Here is a 21045-nt window from a genome sequence, read left to right as displayed (position 1 = left end):
TGGGCACAAATGCTCACTCAAATGCAGTCAGGCTAAAGACATGCATATGGGCACAAATGCTCACACGAATGCAGTCAGGCTAAAGACATGCATATGGGCACAACTGGTCTTCCTCTAGGCTATGTTTGAAGAAAGAAAAAAAGAACACAATTACAGCACAAAGCCCTGCCAGAGAGATGCTCAGAAATGTCCCTTGAGGAAAAGCATGTTGCACCAGTGATTCCTGCGTTTTCTCGTTCCTGGTTTCTGGTGCAGCCAGTTCTTTATCAGTTAAGATGGTGGAAAAACATGTGCTTAAATGGTGTCCTTAATTATTATTTCATGTTAACACAATGCAGGTTTGGCCTATTTGCTTTTGTCTTCGAAGTCAACTCAATCACACATTTCCAGCGACCAGGTGTCATATCCATAGATTCTGCAACTAGGAACCCACCTAGGAATCCTTACTAAAAATAATCACTTGACTTATAGTAATACAAACGCTGTCAGTTGACCTGACAAATTAAAAGTTAAAAGTGTTTTTTTTTTTTCTTAATGGCAAGTAGATAGTAGATAATTCCTCAAAAGACATTATATGTCCCTAATTAAAAGTAATTAAGAGCATGGTACAATCCAGGGGTCGTAACAAAAACTAAAATGCACGAGTTTTCCCTCGAGCCTCGTTTGAACCCTTTTCTAACACACAGTTCGTGGCTTTCGACAGCTGTGAAACTACGTTACCATCCTTTATGGGAGGAAACAGTACACCTGGCTTCATTATTCAGTGAAGGACAGAGACAGGTGAAGACACGTCTTGTTTACCACCCGGGCGGCGACCTTGCAATAGAAATGACCCTCACCCCTTATCCAATCATAAACGCAGTATAAGGATCTGGTGTCATGTCTGCCACTGTGTCCGGATTCTCCCAGTTCTTCCTGATTCTGAAACAATAGTCTTTATCTTTTCTGGGTCCACTAGTTCAACTTATTGTATTGTTATACATGCAGTCATAGTTTAGACTGTGTTTGTTTCGCTGCTTTACGCACTGCATTACATTAACGTGATTCATAAACAAAAATAATACCGAAATACATTTACGATGTTTCAGATTATATGCGTCTAAATTTAATGCAAAGAAAAAAAGCATCAAAATGTGTTAAATGCAAAGCAGGTAATCAATAAAACGGCACTGAAAAGTTTTTTTTAAATTATTCTTCTCTTTTGTTCAAATTTTTCCCATCCCTCCTCTGAATTGCAGTTCATCTTACATCCAGATGGGGGCAGGAGGAATTGTATCCATAGAAAAACTTGAAAGACAAAAAAAAAAAAAAAAAAAAAAAGTCAGGCCAAATTATAATCAACTGACTTGGACTCACAAATGTCGCCTGCTCATCTACAGTAAGTGAATGGGAAACCCAAATAGGAAGCGGTGTCTATTTCCAGAGTCCAGACTTATAAAACTGTAGTCTAATGGACTGAGCACAACGAAAGGCAGGGTACTTTGCTTCCTCTCTTAGCAGCCAGACTAAGACCTTCTGTCCACTCCTCTCCAGACTAAGCACCTGTAAACCAAATGCTCTCTGGCTGCTGGGGCGCGCCCAGGCTCTAACCGGGAACACATGTGGGACCGTTCCTGTCCCCCAAGCGGCCAGAGAGAACATTCACTGCAGGCTCCGCAGAGCTGCGCCACACTGCCCTGGTGTGAGGGACCAAGGGGATAGGAGGTGGGAGGGGGGCAGGAGGAGGGGGGGCTGGTCGCAGGGGAGGGGAGTTTCCCGGATGGGTAGGGCCTCTCTCCACTCATCCTGCCGTTTCTCCCGACCTCTTTCCAGCTTCAGCCCAGAGGAACACTTTACCAGCATGTATCTCTTCATACAGACACAGGAATTTTCTGAATATTTGAATTTCGACTATTTAGACTGTTTATAAACAGTATGAATAAATTACATCAATAATGTAGATACAGTGCAATCCGTAAGTATTTGGCCAGCTTAAATTTGAGGGTATTTGCATCAATATTGGGCGATCCATGTAGAAATGTCTACCCTTTTTATAGATAGTCCCCCCCCCATTTCTGGAGAACCAAACTTGGCCGCCCTGCTGTTTCTTGGCCGGCTGTGTGCCATTGCATCATTATTTCATGCTTAAGAAATCTAACGAAGGGTTTAGAATTGATTTTGAGTGTGGCAAATGCATTTGGAGCCTGCTGCCATTGTCTCACAACATGAGGACCAGAGAAGTATTAATGGCAGTGAACTCAAAGGGTTCACCGCAAGATACAAAACGACTGGTGAGCCTCAGGAACAAAATGTTCTCGTTCGGTTTCGTGTGTGGAGAACAAAATGAACTGCTCATGATCCAAAGCACACCACCTAATTTGTGAAACATGATGGAGGAAGTGTTATGACATGGACATGCGCAGCTGCCAAAGAGTTTGACTGGCCAACTCAATCACTGAATCCAGTTGAACATGCAAATGTATGTGCTGAAGGCTGAAGACAAAGCCCTCCAAAACAAACAGGAACTGAGAATTGCTGCAGTACAGGGTCCTGATTCACAAAGCAGGATTTCTAAACTAAGCTGGATAAATGCACTGAGTAAAGCCCGGAACCCCCCCCCCCACACAAATATGGAACATGGACTGAAGTAAAAAAAAGCTGTTCCGGGTTTCAGTCAGTGCAGGTCATCAGCAAACTCAGTAATCCTGCTTCGTATAATACCCCCCAGGCCCATCAGAGCATCACTGGGGAAAATACTCAGCATTTGCCAATGTTATGTTCATTTGTCCTATCACTTTTGGTCCCTTAAAATGTGGGGACCATGTGCAGAAATGGCTGCAGTTCCCAATATGGGTGCACATATCCTTAAATTGAAGCTGACACTCTGTACTATGATCTCATATTAAATCTAATATGCTAGAGTACAGAGCCAAAAAACAAAAATTGTGTTTCTGTCCGAATACTTACAGAATGCACAGTGTATAAACCACAACATATGAATAATGAGATTGATATTTTGCATTTTTGATTACTGATTACATTTTTACTTACTTCATTTACTAGTTTGCACTTATTTGACTTGTATGTTTGGTACATGAGATTTCAAGCTCCACAATGCACATGCACTTGAGGCATGTACACTATGAGCAGGTGGAGTAATGTACTGCACTTCTGGGGGGCTTAATGGTTTACCTCCGGCCAACTCATTATCCCAGCTGTGCCATAAATGATCGCGCACGGACAGAAAGCAATGATTTATTACACGCATGCAGTGTACAGACATGTGAGCACATGTGTCAAGGGAAGCCATTCCAGGCGAACAAAGATCACTGCTTGAAAGGTGTGCCATCAAAAGGAGCAGCATGAGAAATTCTACACAGCATCCAGTTGTTAAAACTGTGTGTTACAACTCACTGCAGTAGCTGTGAACAGTTGGTAGGTTATAATGGGCACGGACCCTCCCAGGTCAGTATTAAGAAATTCACCCTCTGCAGGACAGTCATCCTTCATTCATCATCGCTGGCAACGTTTCCCCATGAAGTCATCATATATTAACGTCAAAGCAGTGAAACATCTGAGTAAAACAAATGCCCATAATGAGTAATGCAATAATGCCGGGCCCATCTCTTCTCATTTGTCAGTGAGAGAAAAAATGGCTTGGGGAGCTTTTCTCCAGGAGGCCTATTTACAAGCACTTAAAACATTTATTTTTACAATGCCCCAAAGCCAGGCCTAAAGCAACAGCTTGGCCCAACAAGTGGGCATTTCTGACCCAATCGCATAACCTAACAACACACTGCAAAGGTCAAGCATCGGCAAGGTGACCGTAAATAAATTTGCTTTCTCTCCTCTTAAGACTGCAGCGGGATTCGGAGACTGTGGAGTTTTGCCAAGAGCAACAACATGTCCGGCACCTCACTTCTCCCCTTCCACTCACCCCGCTTTTCTAGCCCAGGCTGGGTTGTGGGACGGCTATGATGTTTTGCTTGGCGTTTTCCCTCAGACCCGCAAGAAAGTGCTGAGGGCACAACTTCTGTGCCCACTCCCGATTCTCAGGAGCTGGGCGGCAGACATCTGCAATGCGTTAAGGAAAAGTCCCCCTGTTTATCCAATGGTAACTTCATCTCTGCCAGAGGTACCAGATGTACTTGACTTTCCAGCCCCAAGATGGCTGCATGACATCATGTTTGTGATGTTCATCAGGTTATGATTCTCATCTGCCTTATTAATATGTGCATTGGCAAAAAAAAGTATAGTTTGTACAAAAACATAATCCCAAATATCACCAATAGAGCAGCTAATTCAAACATACCGTAAAATCGAACATATTTTCATAAAGGACCAACACTGTGGAGCACGGTGAATTTAATATAGCCACAGAACATATGACTGTTTGAATTTTGATGGCCATTGCACAAAAAAAGCAGTGTATCCAATGCTCAATCCAAGGAGCTTACCTGCACAAACAGACAGAAATTTCCATGATCCGGAATGAGACATTGGCATCAGCACTGATTCAACTCACAGTACAGCTTTCACCAGTGAAGCCAAGACTAAACATGATCATTTAAATTTAGGTTGATTGCTCAGCTACCACAAATGTAATGAGATCTGGACAGATAACACTATGTTTTTGTGTTCAAGAAATTGACTTTCTCACATGTTCAGACACATAGTACAACCTGCTGGCAGCTACACTGCATTTAACAAAGCAACACAGGTCAGGAATGTGGATAAAAATAACATAATAGTATCTCTCGTTTATCAGAAAGTAAAAGTGTCTGCCATGGTCTGAGTGTTGCTGGTGAGGGCATTTAAAAACGGTGTCCATTTCTCCCACTCACACCCAATCAATAAACCTGGCAGAATTCCTGCAGGAATGAAAGGTACACCTGGATGAATAATAGATAGAGGTCTAAGAGGGGGCTGGGTCAAAATTGGGAGGGGTGGGGGTATGTGGGGGGTGTGGCCCAGTCTAGGTGTTTCCCCTACAGCTGTTTGGCTCAGGCCCAAACAGGCAGCTCCTCCTGTATTCAACAAGCTGTCATGAGCTCTTCACGCCTACAGTATCTCTCACTCTCTCTTTCTCTCTCTCTCTTTCTTTTTCTCTCTTACTCTCTCTCACTCTCTAATATCCCCCTCTCTTTCTCTTACTCTCTTTCTTTTTCTCTCTTCCTCTCTCATTCTCTTACTATCCCCCTCTCTCGCTCGCTGTCTCTCACTCTCTCACTGTCTCTGGTGTTGTCTACATTTTCATCAGCAATGTGGAGAAAAGGGACAACAAGCAGGGAAGGGAAAAGTCAGGGGAAGGAGGAAAGAAAAACAGGAACCATAATAAAGTCCATTTATAATCTCAAATAACTTTTGGTGTCAGGACTTTAACTGCCAACAGGCCACTGTTTTTTTTACAGCTTTTTCCTGGCTCCGGCCACTGCCAGGGCAACAGCCGTGTTAACCCCTGTGGTGGCTTATCCCCAACCATCTGTGCCATGCGCTCAACCTCCCTCGTTCCGTCTCTCCGGGATGTCCCATCAGGAGCGCTCTGGCAACCGCCTGATGATATCATTATTTGCAGTCGCCGTTCCAAGCCTTACGTCAGTGTCTGGGACAAGAGCCTCTCACTCTTTCCAAGGCTTCGACCAAGACACAGCACACCTCCACCTCTCTCCCTACCGTGGACCGTCGTGCCAAAGCATGAGGCTGATGCACCACAGCTGCTGGGGTTAGTCATCCTGTTCCACCAACCCCATACCTACACAGCAGCTCACATCCTGCATCTTTCATAGGGGGGGGGGGGGCCTTCTGTTTCTCATTTCATAAGCTCCCATAGCTGATTACCCTGAGCGTACTCTATACCTACTCCAACATACGACAGTTTGCCCAGAATTCATCAGTACAACCGAGGCGCCAAGTGTGCTCTCCTCAGCTCGCTAACAGCTGCGGGAGCCTGGTTTCTCTCCTCTAAAACATTCCTCATTTTTCCAGCACCTTGGCCATTTCACTCCCCCAACCCCCACCGTTCTTATCCTCATCTTGGCTATAGAAGGAACAGAAGGATCTGTGCTACAGGGCTGACATTGTGCACAGAACAGGGAAAAAACATCTGGAAGGAGTGCGCTGTTTATTACAGCCTGCTGGTGTATTATTACAGGAAAATGAAAATCAGGAGAAAACATGCCACAATCATATGCCTGAGAAAGGAAAGTTTGCATTCCAGATAGAATAGAGGCGACCACCACTTTAGACTCCCTCTCTCCTTGTACACCCACTCAAGCATATAGGAGCTTTCCATTGACTGGATATACTGTAAAATGATTAATGACCACCACACGAGTTAGGCTGTGTAACCACTTAAAGAAAATGAACAATGATTCAAAGTCATATATTCAGTTTTCATCAGGTTTTTATTTATTTATAATTAATTAAATTCATAAGAATATGGGCGTTTAATGTATTGCCTAAAAATGGTGAGGTAAGGAGGAACGGTTCAAAATGTTATAGAGATTATGAAGGGTGGAAATGAGGGAGATATGTATGGATAGTTTTGATGGAGAAACGGATAAACAGAATGGATATATTTGTGGGTGTTCCTGATAGAGTAAGTAAGGTGTAGTAATGATGAATCTATTGATGAATAGCACTGATAAATATACTGATGGAGATATTCATGGGTAGTACTGATGAGACGGGGGTACACTCTTCTGAGGGAGACTCATTGATAGCAGGGATGGAGATTTCAAGTAGTAGCACATATTTCAAATGTGAGAGTAACAGATGAGAAACATATTAACTGTGAATGGGTAAATCTACTGGAGATTCAGTTTGACAGAACTGGAAAACAAAAACTGTATTAGGGCTGGAAACCCCTGAAAGTGAACTGAGTACAGTCATTCAGCCTGGCGAGCTGGAAGCATTGATAGATGAGAACCTGTGCAGCCTTGTTGCGGAGTAAAAAACTTAATGCACTATAAGCACACATTGCATATTTAAAAACACCTACAACTTCAGACTGCTTACACCAGCCATCCATAACCACCCCAAACTGTTTCCATTCCTTCTGTTTCTTTCTCTCTTTCTCTCTCTCTCACGCTCTCTTTCTCTCTCTCTCTTTCTCTCTCTCTCTCTTGCTCTCTCTCTCTCTATTGCTCTCTCTCTCTCTTGCTCTCTTAAAAATACCTGAATAATTATAAGGAAGCTTTCACACAAGTAGCCATTGTGTGATGTTAATAAGGTGGGGAGTTAACATGGATATAACATGTTTCCTGTTTCCACTGAGATGTTTTCCATTCTGCGTATTTACCATCTGCAGTACAATGAGCCATCCAAACACAAATTATTTCAGAATAAACTGAGATTAACCTCCAAGCTAGCTATAATCCGTGAAAGCCAGACATGACACATCTTGAATTTTCATGTCCAGATACACAGCCAGCAGTGGTAAGAAACACAAGGCTTAACCACAACCGACAGCAGCCAAGGCACAATGGCACCCATGAGCCAGTATTGTCAGAGAGGAAAACAGCAAAAGGAGCTGAAAACAATGGGGTAATTCCGCTGAGGAAAAAATACTGAGCCCAATCTACGCTGTTTATTGCGCAACTGTCTGATTCACTTACATATCGATGAAAAAGAAATGACCACAAAACCACAGGCAAAAAGTTACCGAGTGCAGTTCATAAGCACAATATTCCACATTCATAGTTGCGAAACATAATGTTTCAGCCATCAGATCAATCTCCAAGATATTTTTTTCATTTTCTCAGCTGCATTAGCTAACATTTCAGCTCCGGCCGCACTCGGTCCCATTTCCGAACTTAGCAAGCAGTGCAAGCAAATTGTACGTCATTCTATTTCAGTATTTTTTCTGGTATTTGCGACAGATTAATGGGCACAAAAACACTGCAGTCCATTAGCGGATTCCCCCAGCATCGTGGACCCCCTAACTTCACAGCCCGTGAGTCTATCCATGTCTGACACAGCTTTAGGATGAGCTCACACCTGAAACGGAATCTGTTTTCTTTGATATTTATTAGTGCTGTATGTGTGCTCATTTCTCATGCAGACATCTGTTACACTAGACCTATACTGAATTGCAAGTAGAAGAGCAATTATGTCCCACTATTGCTAACTCGGTCAACAAACATCAATAGAGACTATCAATATGACTCAGAACTTAATGCGAGGGTTGGAGAAGGAGAAAGCTGAGAAGATAATTAGGAAACTATGCACATTACTACTCTTTACATTACTAAACTGTCATTTTCCTACAGCCTACACTGAGCAGGAGGAGCAAACTTCCCTTGCAGTGTGGGCAGGCAGAATGTGGCCACCCTAAAGACCAGAGAGGTCACCGATGTGCACTGAGACACGTTAACCAACTCAAATCTCTGCGCCCATACAGTACAATGGTATGGCCAATTATATGTGGCATGCCAGTCAGCAATGGCATTGCTCAGAGTCATTCACAGTCTGTTCTAGTCATTACACACTAGAACAGTGCGGTAAAATGGCGGTTCACCCAAGACTGATGGGAATGCCATTATCCATTTTCACATCAGCTGGGGGTGGACTATTAATGCGTATGCTGAGTTTACAAAAACACTTCTTTGATAGGTAAAGAAATTCATTCTGGTTGATGGCTATTACTTATACAAGAGGAGCCTCTCATTTCACAGGAATTCAAATGTATTACCACTGCATAGAAATAATTAGTGTGCACTTTTCTACACAGCAAATCTACCTGGACAAAAAGATCTCCTAATCAAATCAACGGTGATAGCAAAAGGGGTCACTCAGCCACATTCTCAATTAAACTGGGCATTATACTTAAGTTTTATTTTTCACACAAATGGCCCCGGAGGCCCTGGATGGCTGAAGATGGACAGGCCAATAAAAGGCTGCAGGGTGATGAACAGACAGAGGAATTTAGTGGTGGGATCCCTGGGGGGGGGGGGCTACCGGAGAAGCAGACACTGCGTTTGGGGAGGTATTTTGGGCCCAGAAGTTTAATTGTTTTATGACCTAATTCCAGAGTAAAAAGAGCCTTGTTTTAAAAGGAACAACAGCTAGAGAAGGCTGCCTTGCTGCTGACAGTGTGCAGAACGACAGACTGACCGCAGAGCAGTGGGATTAGGGGCAAAGCCTGGCCTTTTTTCACTGACTTCTATCTTCCTCTGAAGCTACGAGAATAACAAGTGAGAGTCTCATCCCCCAGCCACATTACAATTAAGTTCAAAGTGAGATTTTGAATGTGGGAAAAATAAATCTTTTAAAAATGTTATTCCCTGGCCAGAAAAATGACAATTAAACTGAGATCATAGATCAAACAGAACACATTTATACCCTAAAAAGGAACAGTATCCCATAATCCACAGGTTATGCCGTTTGGTGCTTGTATGGCACCGATTGCTTTAATTATTGATGCATTAGTTTACCTGACTCAAAAAAAAAAAAAATTCACATGGAGGAATCGTTAGGAAAACCAAACCATATCTACCATCAACTGTGCTCTGAGATGATGAGCAGCTGCAGGTTAAAAGGTGCACTGGCGCCACATCAAACATATCAGTCAAGATCTTATATTAATTACAATTGAGCATTTCATCCTTAATCCCCAGATATTAACAAAGGGATTAGCACAGGTCTGTGAAGGATTCTGACAAGATGATAATGTGGAAGAAAAAAAAAACAGTTAATATTCCTGGAATGTAATTAAGTTAGGGGAATCTCATCACACAATGAAATGTATTGTTTCATTGTTTTGTTTTGCTGGCTTAAACTAATAGGCTGTTATCTGCCCAAACATAATCTTTCTATCACAACATATCACAAGTGAATATGGCAGTACATCCATTAGATTAGAAAAATTGCAGTCTCCAGAAAGGTATGCAAAACAACTAGCTACCTGCTATGTCATTTTTCTATACAGTAATGCCCAACTGAGCAGGTATGGGATATTTGTGGAACATGTGGGACAGCATATTCCACTCCCAATCAGAAAAGCACGGAGTGTGACTATGTCACTGTGCTAGCTCGAGTGCACACTGACCATACAGACCAGATGTGGTAGCTCAATGCCTTATTCATTGACCGCACATAGGTTTCCCTGCTTTGTTTTTTACAGATGAAATTGAGTACTTATGCTGAAGAACTCACACATGAACACACCCACATGCACACAGGCCTTAATGACATACGGTATGTACAGTTCCAGATTGCCTAAAGAATATTTTTTGGGGCTCCTGGATGGGTCACTCTGTTAAAGCACCGTTCTTGTGCATGCATGGCAGCACATCCCAGCCATGCCAGTGGCACTACTGTGACAGCTAGCTGCACAGGAGAATGCATAATTGCCGGCAGGGAAGGATGAGTCAGCAGTTCTCATCGCGTTCTTGTGACCATCCCTAGCTGATCCGACACCTATGGCCTGCTCGCACAAGCTGCCCATGAAGTGTCGCCCAAATCATATGTAGGCTTGGCCTACGGTCTGCACTGTGAAAATGAGCAGATTCAGAGACTGCGGCATGAGTACAGCAGTGGTTATACGATTAAGCATTCAAAATTGCTTTTTTTTTTTTTACACACTTTTTACACAATTTCAGTTTTACATTATTTGCAAAATGCATAATGCATGTACTAATGTTGTTTTATGGCCTAACATATTACAACTATTTACCTAGTTATGGACATCCTTGACAACTCGGCTCATATTACAGATAAAGGTCTTCTTCTTAACTCGATTTCTGTACGCAGCCACATTTCTCTACATGCCCTATTCAAGCTGTACTGAAACTCACAAATTAAAAGGGGGGGGGGGGCGCCTTTTCCCTGACAGAGAAAAGTTTGGAATAGTAGTTAAACATATCTGAGTGTAAACATATGAGTGGCAGCATCTCAAACATTAGCCTGATTGGCTGAGGAGCTGACAGAAGCTGAAGATATCCAAACACAGAACAGATCTCGACGCCTGTCTGCACCTGTTGCTTCACAGTAGTAGGGAATGTTTCTGCTCGTGGGGATCTCTCTGTTGAACAAGGCTAAACAACAGCCTTAAACAATGTTTTAGTCTGGTAAACACCCATAAACATGGCCCATTGTTCCTGTGTAACCACACTGATCATATAAATGCATCCATCTGGCTCACCCTTCCTCCAAACCATTATTGGTGCTCGTTTATCCAAGGTCCTGGAGCTATTCAAACTCTGATGACTGATTTACACATTTGATTTACATTTTACAAGGAGGAAACAATTTGAGAAAGAACATCTCAGGTAACTCCAACATAGTAAAGTATAGACAGATGGCAAGTTTGTGCAGCATTAGAATAGAAGTTACCAGAAAAAAAAAGAATTTATCCAAATTGTCTATGTACAACTGAAGGAAGTTAAACATATTCTTAACCTACCTCAAAGACTTCTTCATCAAGTATCCTAGTTCCAAAAACCACAATGCCTTTGGTATCAATGATGGGATGTGGACTTCTAGCCAGGGTCTTCTTGGTCTGCTTTTTACAGTCCAATATCATTGTGATGGTTTTCTTATGCACACTAATAGCGACTCGATGCCACCTGAGGGATAGGAGACACAAATTTCACATTTCTTATGTTTCCTATATTAGGCCATGCAGAAGGATAAAATTAACAATCCACAAAAACCTCTGCTTTCATAAGCAATGAAAATCCTGACATGAGGATCTGTCAAATACTGAAACAGGCTCCACTTTGTTTCGCAACAGATGGAAGACCCAGGCAAAGGAAGGTGCCCTGTTCATTATGCTCATTGTGAAGACTCAAGCAGGTTAATTTCAAGCAGTTTGTATCAAAGGCCTCCATGACAGACAGGGGATGTGTTGACAGTGAAATGTTAAAGACCTGGTAAAGTACCACATGACAAACATACTGTTGGTGAAGAGCCCCAGGGAAGCCTTTTCCATACGTCAAAATCGAAGAGAAGGATATACAAGCATTTAGACTAAGCAATAAATGTAATCCAGGATTAAACTTCTCAAGTCTACTGTGCTCACGACAGAAACCTGTCTAAATCGCAGCTGGTTTGAGACGGGGGCTCCAGGCGAGATGCGGGGAGAACTGAGACACATCGCTGATGGACAGAGTCAGGAGCAGGGCTCACAGAGCAGGGTCGGGCGGGGACTCACTTTCCGTCAGCCAGGTTGAGCCCTCGGAAGAGCGGGTAGTCCTCGGGGCCGGGTTTGCCCATGTGGTCCTCGTACAGGAAGATTGGTGAACGGCCCACCTCCATGCCCAGTTGCTGGATGCCCTGCTCATTGTAGATGGACATCAGGAAGGACTGGCTGCCTTTCTTTGGCTTCACCGTGGCCAGAATGGAGAAATCCTCCGGAAACACCGAAGCTGGTGGGTAGGAAGGTTTATATTATAATACACCACATTCATCCACTGTTGTTTAACAATGAAAACAAGAAGAAGAAAAAAAAAAAACCTTTCAACTCCTTTGTCCATATCCTTTTGAGCACTATTGAAAAGTGTGCGCTGTGTGCCATATTTTCTGTTTTGTGTCAAACAAGGAGGAAACCACAATCGTTCATGATGATGAAAGAGAATAATCCTAGAACCCAAGGGCACAGCTTGCAGACCTAGCGTGCTCTCTGAATATGAAATGCTGTAAATGTCAAATTGGGTCAGATGATTTTTTTGAAGATTACAGAAATGAGTAATTGAAATACGTAAGACCTGGCTCGATCCAACCAGGCACACAACCATATGCCCAGTCAGCAAATCATGTCAAAAAAGATCATCATACAGCATTGCCCCGTGTTTCATGTGTAAACTACTTTCATCTCCTGCCAGGGAAATCTCAATGGGACTCATGTGGTAGAATAAAGGGTATATATATACATATATATACATGTAAAAAACCCTGTCTTAAGGATAACATTAACAATGGCAGTTAATATAACCTGAATGGTAGAAATGAGCCACAGTTGTAATGTGCAGTGAAGTGAGTGATGCTGACTTGGAATACATATGGCAAACAAAAGGTTTTGTGAGCAGGCTCTCCAAATTTCCACTCCTCCGCCGGTGCCGTGGAGAGAAATGTGGCGGTTTTCATTGGAGCAGCACTGCTGTCCTTGAAGAACAGGGTAATGAGAAGAGCATGCTCTCTCTGGACTCCACTTTAAAACACTTTCCCAAACCTTTCCCAGAGTTAATCCGTCTGCCAGATCCGGAGCGACGAGGCTCGCTTCTTTCCCTTGAAATAACATCTGCATGCATGTTTCTGCAGTCTAAACGCTTCCCTTTATTTCACAGCCACATCTGGGAGACAGATGACAGCTGGATTAAGACGCCATTTTGAATAGCTGCTGTTGCTGCTCCATGTTTGCAATCAGCGATACCTTTGACAGCAGGGGTTCTCATCTTTGGCAAAATATGTGTTGAAATATTAGAATTGAACGCCAAACATATAAACTCAATAAGATTTCAACAAATGCAACAGTAAAAAGGAAATCTCTTTTCTTAACATTTGAATCCAAGCTTCGGTACCTATTTGCATATGTGGAGCAGGATAGATCTCCTTGTTTTGTTTTGAAATAAATAATAAATAACTTTATAACATGCAAAGGCGAACAATTTAATCTCACAATTTAATCTTATTTCTTCCCAGGCTCACCTCGTACTAAATTTGTTGCCCCAAGCTATCACCCAAACCCTTTTTTGATGACTTATGTAAGTCAGCAACCAATCATGCTGTCTGGATACCCTGAGGAGTCTGCTGTACATCTGGTCCTGAGCAGACCCAGAGTCCAGCAGAGGCTAGAGCGAGCCAAGGAGCCCCAGTTCTACATGGAGAGCCTAGAAATCTCCTCAACTGTCTTTAATATGCGCTTTCTAATTCTCCTCTCAAAACAGCATGTCGTTCCGTTTTGGCTGTTAGAGCTAAAAATCTGTTAAAATGGAATTTCAGTTTGGCTCAAAAAATGCAACCAGACTTTGTGAAGTGATGGGTAGTTAAAACAGCTCAACAGTGCCATAAATTAGTTTTTTATGTCTCAGAAAATGACCATCAACAACCATGGAGTGCTGTTCATACAGAAAAAATAGATAAATATCCTCAACATGCTGGTCAGTTTATAGTTTAAAACAAGGTAGAAATACATTACTAAATTAGTAAGGGAAGGCTTAACTGCATATTTCAGACAAAGTCTGTTGATTTATATGTCAACACATTACATTTTGAATCACTAATTTCAAGCAACAACCTGTGAATAAAAGTTAGCAACACTGATAACGAATGAAAGGATACACATGCATACATTAATGGATGACTGGTAAACCTGGTTATTTCCTGTGGATACACATTTAGTATCCTAATACATGACAACTGAGTAAAAAGGGACCATTTTCAAGTTTTGACATTTTTGGGGGAAGGGGGAGGGGGGGGAGCAGAGGACCTGACCTCAGGTCTTTACTTGATTAAAGACCCAGCGGGATACTCACATAATACACACCCCCACAGACAAAAGGTTTCTAAGGAGAGTGCTCTTCCTTTGATTGGCCCCTTGGCCTCTGAATTAGTAACACATACATATACCCACACTCTCTGCAATGTCCACTATTCTACTAGGTCATTTGTTGCATATTGTGAAAGCTAGAGCACAACAAGCAGGTGGATGAGCAGATTTCCACAAAAAGCTAAGAGCTGACGGGCTGCTGATGGGCTACAGAGGCAAACAATGTTCTGACTAGGTTGTGCACTGAAAAAATAGAGAAATGATGGAGAAATTTTACATTAATGGCATTTGGCAGACGCTCTTATCCAGAGCGACGTACAGTTGATTAGACTAAGCAGGAGACAATCCTCCCCTGGAGCAATGCAGGGTTAGGGGCCTGGCTCAAGGGCCCAACGGCTGTGCGGATCTCATTGTGGCTACACTGGGATTCGAACCCCCAACCTTGCCTGGCCCAGTAATTTACCTTAACCACTACACTACAGGCCGCCCTAGAACTGAGAAATGCCCTAGAAATGATTGAGGGCCTTAGGCCCGTCAGTATGTGGCTTAGTCAGAAAGCCATACTTCACTTATACTTTCAGCTTGGTATCTTTGCTGTCTAAAGAGTGTGACACCGCCCCTCTTGATCCGAGGAGGAGGCTGGATCTGCACAGCTCTGACTGTGACATATCACTTTAATGAGGGTCATGGGAAACAGGAGGGACCTTGACCATTGAATGTCATGACAACCGATCTTCCATTCGCTAACAGTCTATTTAAGTCATGCATGTGTATCCCTTTTGCTTATTTTATTTTGAGAGAGTTATATTCATGATAATTATATTGTCAACAGTATTATCGCCACAAGAATATAGTAGCTGACACAATTCTCCATTATATTCGCAATTAATTTTTTGTAAATCACAGTACAATACATACTGCTTCAGTTTTGTTACAATCATACATGTCTGTAAAGCATCATTACACTGTAATAGTTAGTCAAAACATCATTCAGAATAATTAATGTACAAATGAGTAATGAAAAAGTGAGTTTACAGGCACAATAGTGTTCTGTTTGGCAGTGTGAAAATCACAAACTCGTAAAAGCTACACCACAGCTTGTCAGATGTATCCCTCAAGTAAAAATGCAAAGAACCTCTTAAAAATAAATGTATACTATACACTACAAAGTGTATGCATACAACCTCAAGCAGGTGCCCAGAAGGTGGTATCAACTGGGTTGTATGCGAAATAATCATTTTCCAAGAATAATGTCTATTAATTTATTGCACAGCATTGTTTTGACATGCCCTTCACAGAAAAGAGTAATAAATCTTGGGACTGTGAGCAGTTTATGGAAAGGGGCTGTGCAGAAGGCTAGGCTTATGGCCGAACTGCCAATAAATACAGCAAACCCTTGTGTTATGTGAATTCCAGTTTGGTCTGAGGATGTGGAGAGAATTTGAAGCCATGAAAGTAAAGACTCTTTCCAGGGATGAATTTTCAAAGACCCTCTACAAGTGGTGTATAGAAGATTAGGCCAGTCAAGATAAACATGCATGCACGATTAAAATCCCATGTGGGCTCAGTTGTATTGGTCAATATATTGGTAAATTCCTTAATTGGAACACTGCACTTAGCTTCATTTTGAAGGTTATTAATCTTCTAAATATGTATATACTATATGTGCTTAAACAATCTTTTCCCCAAAAGTCAAAGTCAGGCATTTTTGTGATATGCCTGCATAAGACTTGTGATATGATTTACAATTATAGTTCCTACTGTACAATCTGTTCTTGGTGATTTCAAAAAGAATATCTGGACTGCATATGTGCAGTGATGCAGATCCGGTTTGGGCTAAAACTCTGTCATTGTTGCGCTAAAATAAATATATTAGCCCTGTAATATAAACAGGGAACTGGCTTCGCTATTTTAATAAGCCAGTACATGCATTTGCAAACATGTGCCAAAGAGTATAATGACCTCTGACTAAATTCTCTTTTCTAAATACTCGGAGAGTTTGGCACAAACTCCTACAGTGATTATTCACTGAATTATCTTCGTCTCACACCAATAACCCAGGGGTAGGTAATGAACTGGACCTGTTAACTGTGTGAATTCACAATGGGAATAAAACTAATAGTCCTTTCTGGAACACGGGGGTGAGGGGAAGGGGGTAGGGAATAGTGCTTGTTCGCCAGAGTGTAAGGCAGGAATTCTTAACAGCAGATACCATTCTCTTCCCTCCCATTATTGCACAGGTTATCAGGGGGGTTTGTACTTTCTGAGGAATGTGACACTGATCTGACCTCCACAGCGTTTCTGCAATGGGCTATTGAAGCACTTTCATTCTGGCTTGGTAATTGCCTATTTGGAGATAGCCTGGGGTGAGTTTGTGCTGTTCATGTCATCTGAGGCTCCCTTTCAGGTGAAGAGTGACTGTGAATTCACCCCACCTGAGAGTGCGTTCCACAGCTCTGGAGGAAAGGGGGCACTTTGCTTCAAATAAACAAAAAGTACAAATAATGGAGAATAAATCTTAGCTGTGCCAAAAAAGATTTTTATTTTGTTCAGGCCGTGTACAGCCTGCAATGCAACATTTTAACTATCATGCATTGATTCAATAAAGTGCTATCAAAAGGTAGGAGAAGTCTTTACACAATGCTCAGGGAAGCCTGCTGTAGTAACCTGAATTTCACAGTGCCTGGGAGAGATGTCTCTCATCCTGGGTGATTTATTCAGCAGAGTGGGGCGTAATGGATGGATAAGGCAGCGGAGGCGAGGGTTGCAAGCCAAGTGCCAGTAAGATGGCCAGTTTACGCTGGCAGCCTTGCATTTCAGATCAGATAACATTCAGACAAAAACAAGAGGAAATTCCAGGCCCTCTGCCGACCCAATGTACTCCCAGACGCCCCTGAAAGCCAATCACGAGCCCACAGAGAACTGCTCGTCCAACTATGAGCCAATCGCAGGCTAAATCTGGCTTCCAGACACTCCGACAGCAGACATCAAATGGCTGAATCAGGACAAGCGTCAGGGGGAATAGACTGTGGGCGAACGCTGTGCCTTAAGACAGCTCAGCTCAGCTGCACAAAGCACAGAGAACTTTCAAGAAAAAAAAAAAGACTTATAATCCCAATAGATCATTGCACATGGAGAGACAGAGTGTCCCCAAAGTCAACACGTGATATTTTACCTGGTTAACTTCACTAACCTATCAATATCCCAACTATTTGACAATAAAAACAGCCAGTTCCAGGCCATTTCACAGTTTCAGTTTTCAGTTTTCAATTGCCCAATATATAAGATATATTTCTTTATCATAACATTTTATACTCTAATATTAGACTGCACGTTATTTTTCATAATGATGCACAGGGTCATGAAAGGAGATTTAGTAATAAATCAAAATAAATGTCATAATACTCCATGCTTTCACATGAAGTCAGAACCATTATTTAGTGTTACTGTCACTTCAAACCCATAGTTCTTCTTTTCACGGAACTTAGGTGCAATTTTTATAACCATTAAAATTTATGTCAGATAGGCTAGCTACTAAATTTGGGCATTCTCATTAAGGGTAGCTTTTCAAACTGTGCGTTGTTTTTCCTTTTTTGCTGTCTATTTAAAAACCTTGGCAGATTTTGTCTGACACTTTTATGATATTGCTGTAGTTGAATTACTAGCCAAGTGTTCTAACACCACTGGCGGTCTTAAAACAGGTCCTTTAACAATGTTACTTTGCATTCATCCAAATGCAGTATTTGGTCTCGATCCAATTACTGTACCTCTTCTAACTTTTTCCAATTAACCCATACAAATGAATGGGTAACAATTACTAGTTGTATCAGGAAATGTTGGCAGAAGCCAAGTTTCAGCTGTCCCTGACTGCTGCTTCACACACTTCATGGAGGCTGTGTTTTGCAGTCCAGGTGCATTAAGGTGCATGTTTGCCATGCTAATCTCTGGCAATTACCTGCCAGAGAGATGGTGGTTTTACTTATTTTCTTGCTTTGCTTATTTTAACAGTGGCTTATTTCCAATAAAAATCAAAGAAAGAATGGGCTCTGTTTGAGGGCTCAAATGCAATTTATTTTGGGGAAACCTGAAATTCTATATGCAGAGCAACCCCATATAGCAACTACTTTTTCAATTTGAAAGTAAGCAGCTTTTGATAGAGGTATGCAGGATTCCTCAGATATTATTGCATTTAGGGACTTTTTAGATAGGAAGTCTCCAGTTTCACTATCCTGGCATTCCTCACTAATCTCTAACAGCACATGTGTTCAGCCCTCATCATTCTAGTGCTCTCCTACCCAGACTGCACACTCTCTAATATAAGAGAGGAGGTGAAACAATACTGGCTAGTGGAGGCTCCGGCCTGCATTGTCAACATTTCAATCAACCAGGTAGGTAGAATTTACAAGCACTCTGAGATAATGACCAGCCTGTCATCCCAGATTTAAAAGTCTAACAATGGAACAAGGAACATTCCTGAAGAACTGCCAGAGGCTTTGAGAAAAGTAGAATGATAGAATCCTGCTTACATGAAAGATAACAACATGATGAATTGCTTGTCAGCTCAGAGAAAGGTGCTCAATAAACAATAATAATAATAATAACAATAATAATAATAATAATAATAATAATCAATGCTATGCATATTAATTAACCTTAAAGCTATCTAGAAAAAGCTATTAACATTTAACATTTATATATTTTTATATAAAGGCGGCACGGATGGTGCAGTGGGTAGCACTGCCACCTCACAGCAAGGAGGTCCTGGGTTCGAATCCCCGTCGGCCGGGGCCTCTCTGTGTGGAGTTTGCATGTTCTCCCCGTGTCTGCGTGGGTTTCCTCCGGGTACTCCCGTTTCCTCCCACAGTCCAAAGACATGCAGGTTAGGCTGATTGGAGAGTCTAAATTGCCCGTAGGTATGAGTGTGCGAGTGAATGGTGTGTGTGCCCTGCGATGGACTGGTGACCTGTCCCGGGTGTATTCCTGCCTTTCGCCCAATGTATGCTGGGATAGGCTCCAGCCCCCCTGCGACCCTGTTCAGGATAAGCGGGTTCAGATAATGGATGGATGGATGGATATTTTTATATATATATATATTTTTTTTTTTCAGTTTAAATATATGATGTTAGACATGTTCCCAACTGTAATACTTCCTAATTGTACAATTCTATAGGACGGGACCACCCAGCCACTGTGGCCCCCATTACATCAGGCCAGTGCTGAGCGGATGAAAAAAGCCTCTCTGTAAGTTGAACGCAGCGCATCACTTTTTCCTCACCCGTGTGTTTGCACAGCGCTGGCAGTGCTGCCGCTTGGCAGCGAGCCCGCGTGGCCTACCCACAGCGCCCTCAGGAGCAGGCCAGACCACGAGCAGCACGGCCACGTTTGAGGACACCAGCGCCTATCGGCTCCAGAGAATAGCGTAGGGACCGGAGGGGGTTCAGGGAGCACAGCAGCCCAATATCGTTCCCTCTCTTTTTAAGGGAGAAGAAAACGCCAGCTCAGCGGAATACTGCTGGCTTGCGGTTTTTACTCGGAATTGGAAACCGAAGCAGCACAGAAATAACCCTTTTCTGTCTCCCAGCTTGTACATGTGTGTCTCCTTCTCTGTCCCATCGTGTGTGCATGTATCCGTGATCAAAGACCGAGTAAGCACTAGGGGAAAAAGTTGTTTGTAATTATAAACATCCCCTCCAGTGCCTTCCAAGTAAATGTCGGAGGCAGTTACAACTGCAGTGAGAGAGCAGACACACTGGGATCATCTGAGATGGTTACGTGTGGCCAGGTGCACTCTAGTGAAATAGTGAGTTCTCATTTTACCATGAAAACTGATCAGATTTCAGATTTGTTCTGAATGGTATCCACAGCTCTCCAATCAGAAATGTGCTGTTTACAAGCTACTGCCAGTCACCTACGGAACCGGGGGAAAGCTTGAACAGTTTCGTGGGAGAAAGCTGGCCCGTTTTGACAAGACCAGCTTGTTACAAGCGTAACAATTGAATAAAGCACTTCTATAAGGACGTGAGCAGGGCAAGCTGTGGACCTCTCTTCCCACATTCCTACATGGTCTCAGGACTGGGAATGATTAATTTCTTCCAAATGTTTTCTTAATGATTGCATGTCCGCACCGAGTGGTTGACTCCAAAAAGTATATCATGTAAGGGGTGAGCATTCCAATGTTTTATGCTTTAGCTTTTATCCCGTTTTCATATCTGGCATAAGGCCCCTGAGCACTAGACACAAGTGCACATGGATCATACAGTAACTCTCCCAGGATGGATGGAGAGAACTGAACATACTCTTGAGCTTTGTGATAAGAGATGGGCATGAGTCACTTCCTCAGACCCCTTAGGGACAGTGTCCCACTCGGTAAAAATGAATCACTCAACATTACTGCGGACAAGGGATAGGAGGCTGCAAAATGGCCGTCCTGTCTACCGGCAGTAATTAGAAACAGAGACCTGGACTGAACTAGCACAGAGTAGCAAAAGGAGAGAAGAAACTGTTAAAATATAATAAATGACCTCACTCACTGCCTTCTGGAAAACATTAAATATCAGGTTTTTTTTCTCTCTTTTTTA

General features: G+C 42.5%; 1 protein-coding gene across 1 annotated transcript in view; it reads right to left on the bottom strand.

The window, feature by feature from the left end:
- The window catches only part of col5a1 (procollagen, type V, alpha 1), a 103958-nt gene that overhangs the window by 57740 nt on the left and 25173 nt on the right, over positions 1 to 21045 (bottom strand). Inside the window, exons 3-4 of the mRNA XM_061262157.1 lie at positions 12134 to 12347; positions 11384 to 11546 (exon numbers count right to left, since the gene is read on the bottom strand). Of these exons, the coding sequence (XP_061118141.1) occupies positions 11384 to 11546; positions 12134 to 12347 (377 nt within the window). The remainder of the gene's footprint in view (positions 1 to 11383; positions 11547 to 12133; positions 12348 to 21045) is intronic.

The sequence above is a fragment of the Conger conger genome, chromosome 12 (assembly GCF_963514075.1).
Source record: "Conger conger chromosome 12, fConCon1.1, whole genome shotgun sequence".
NCBI lineage: Eukaryota > Metazoa > Chordata > Actinopteri > Anguilliformes > Congridae > Conger > Conger conger.
The sequence above is the reverse complement of the archived record's forward strand: the minus strand, read 5'-3'. Positions and strand labels throughout refer to the sequence as shown.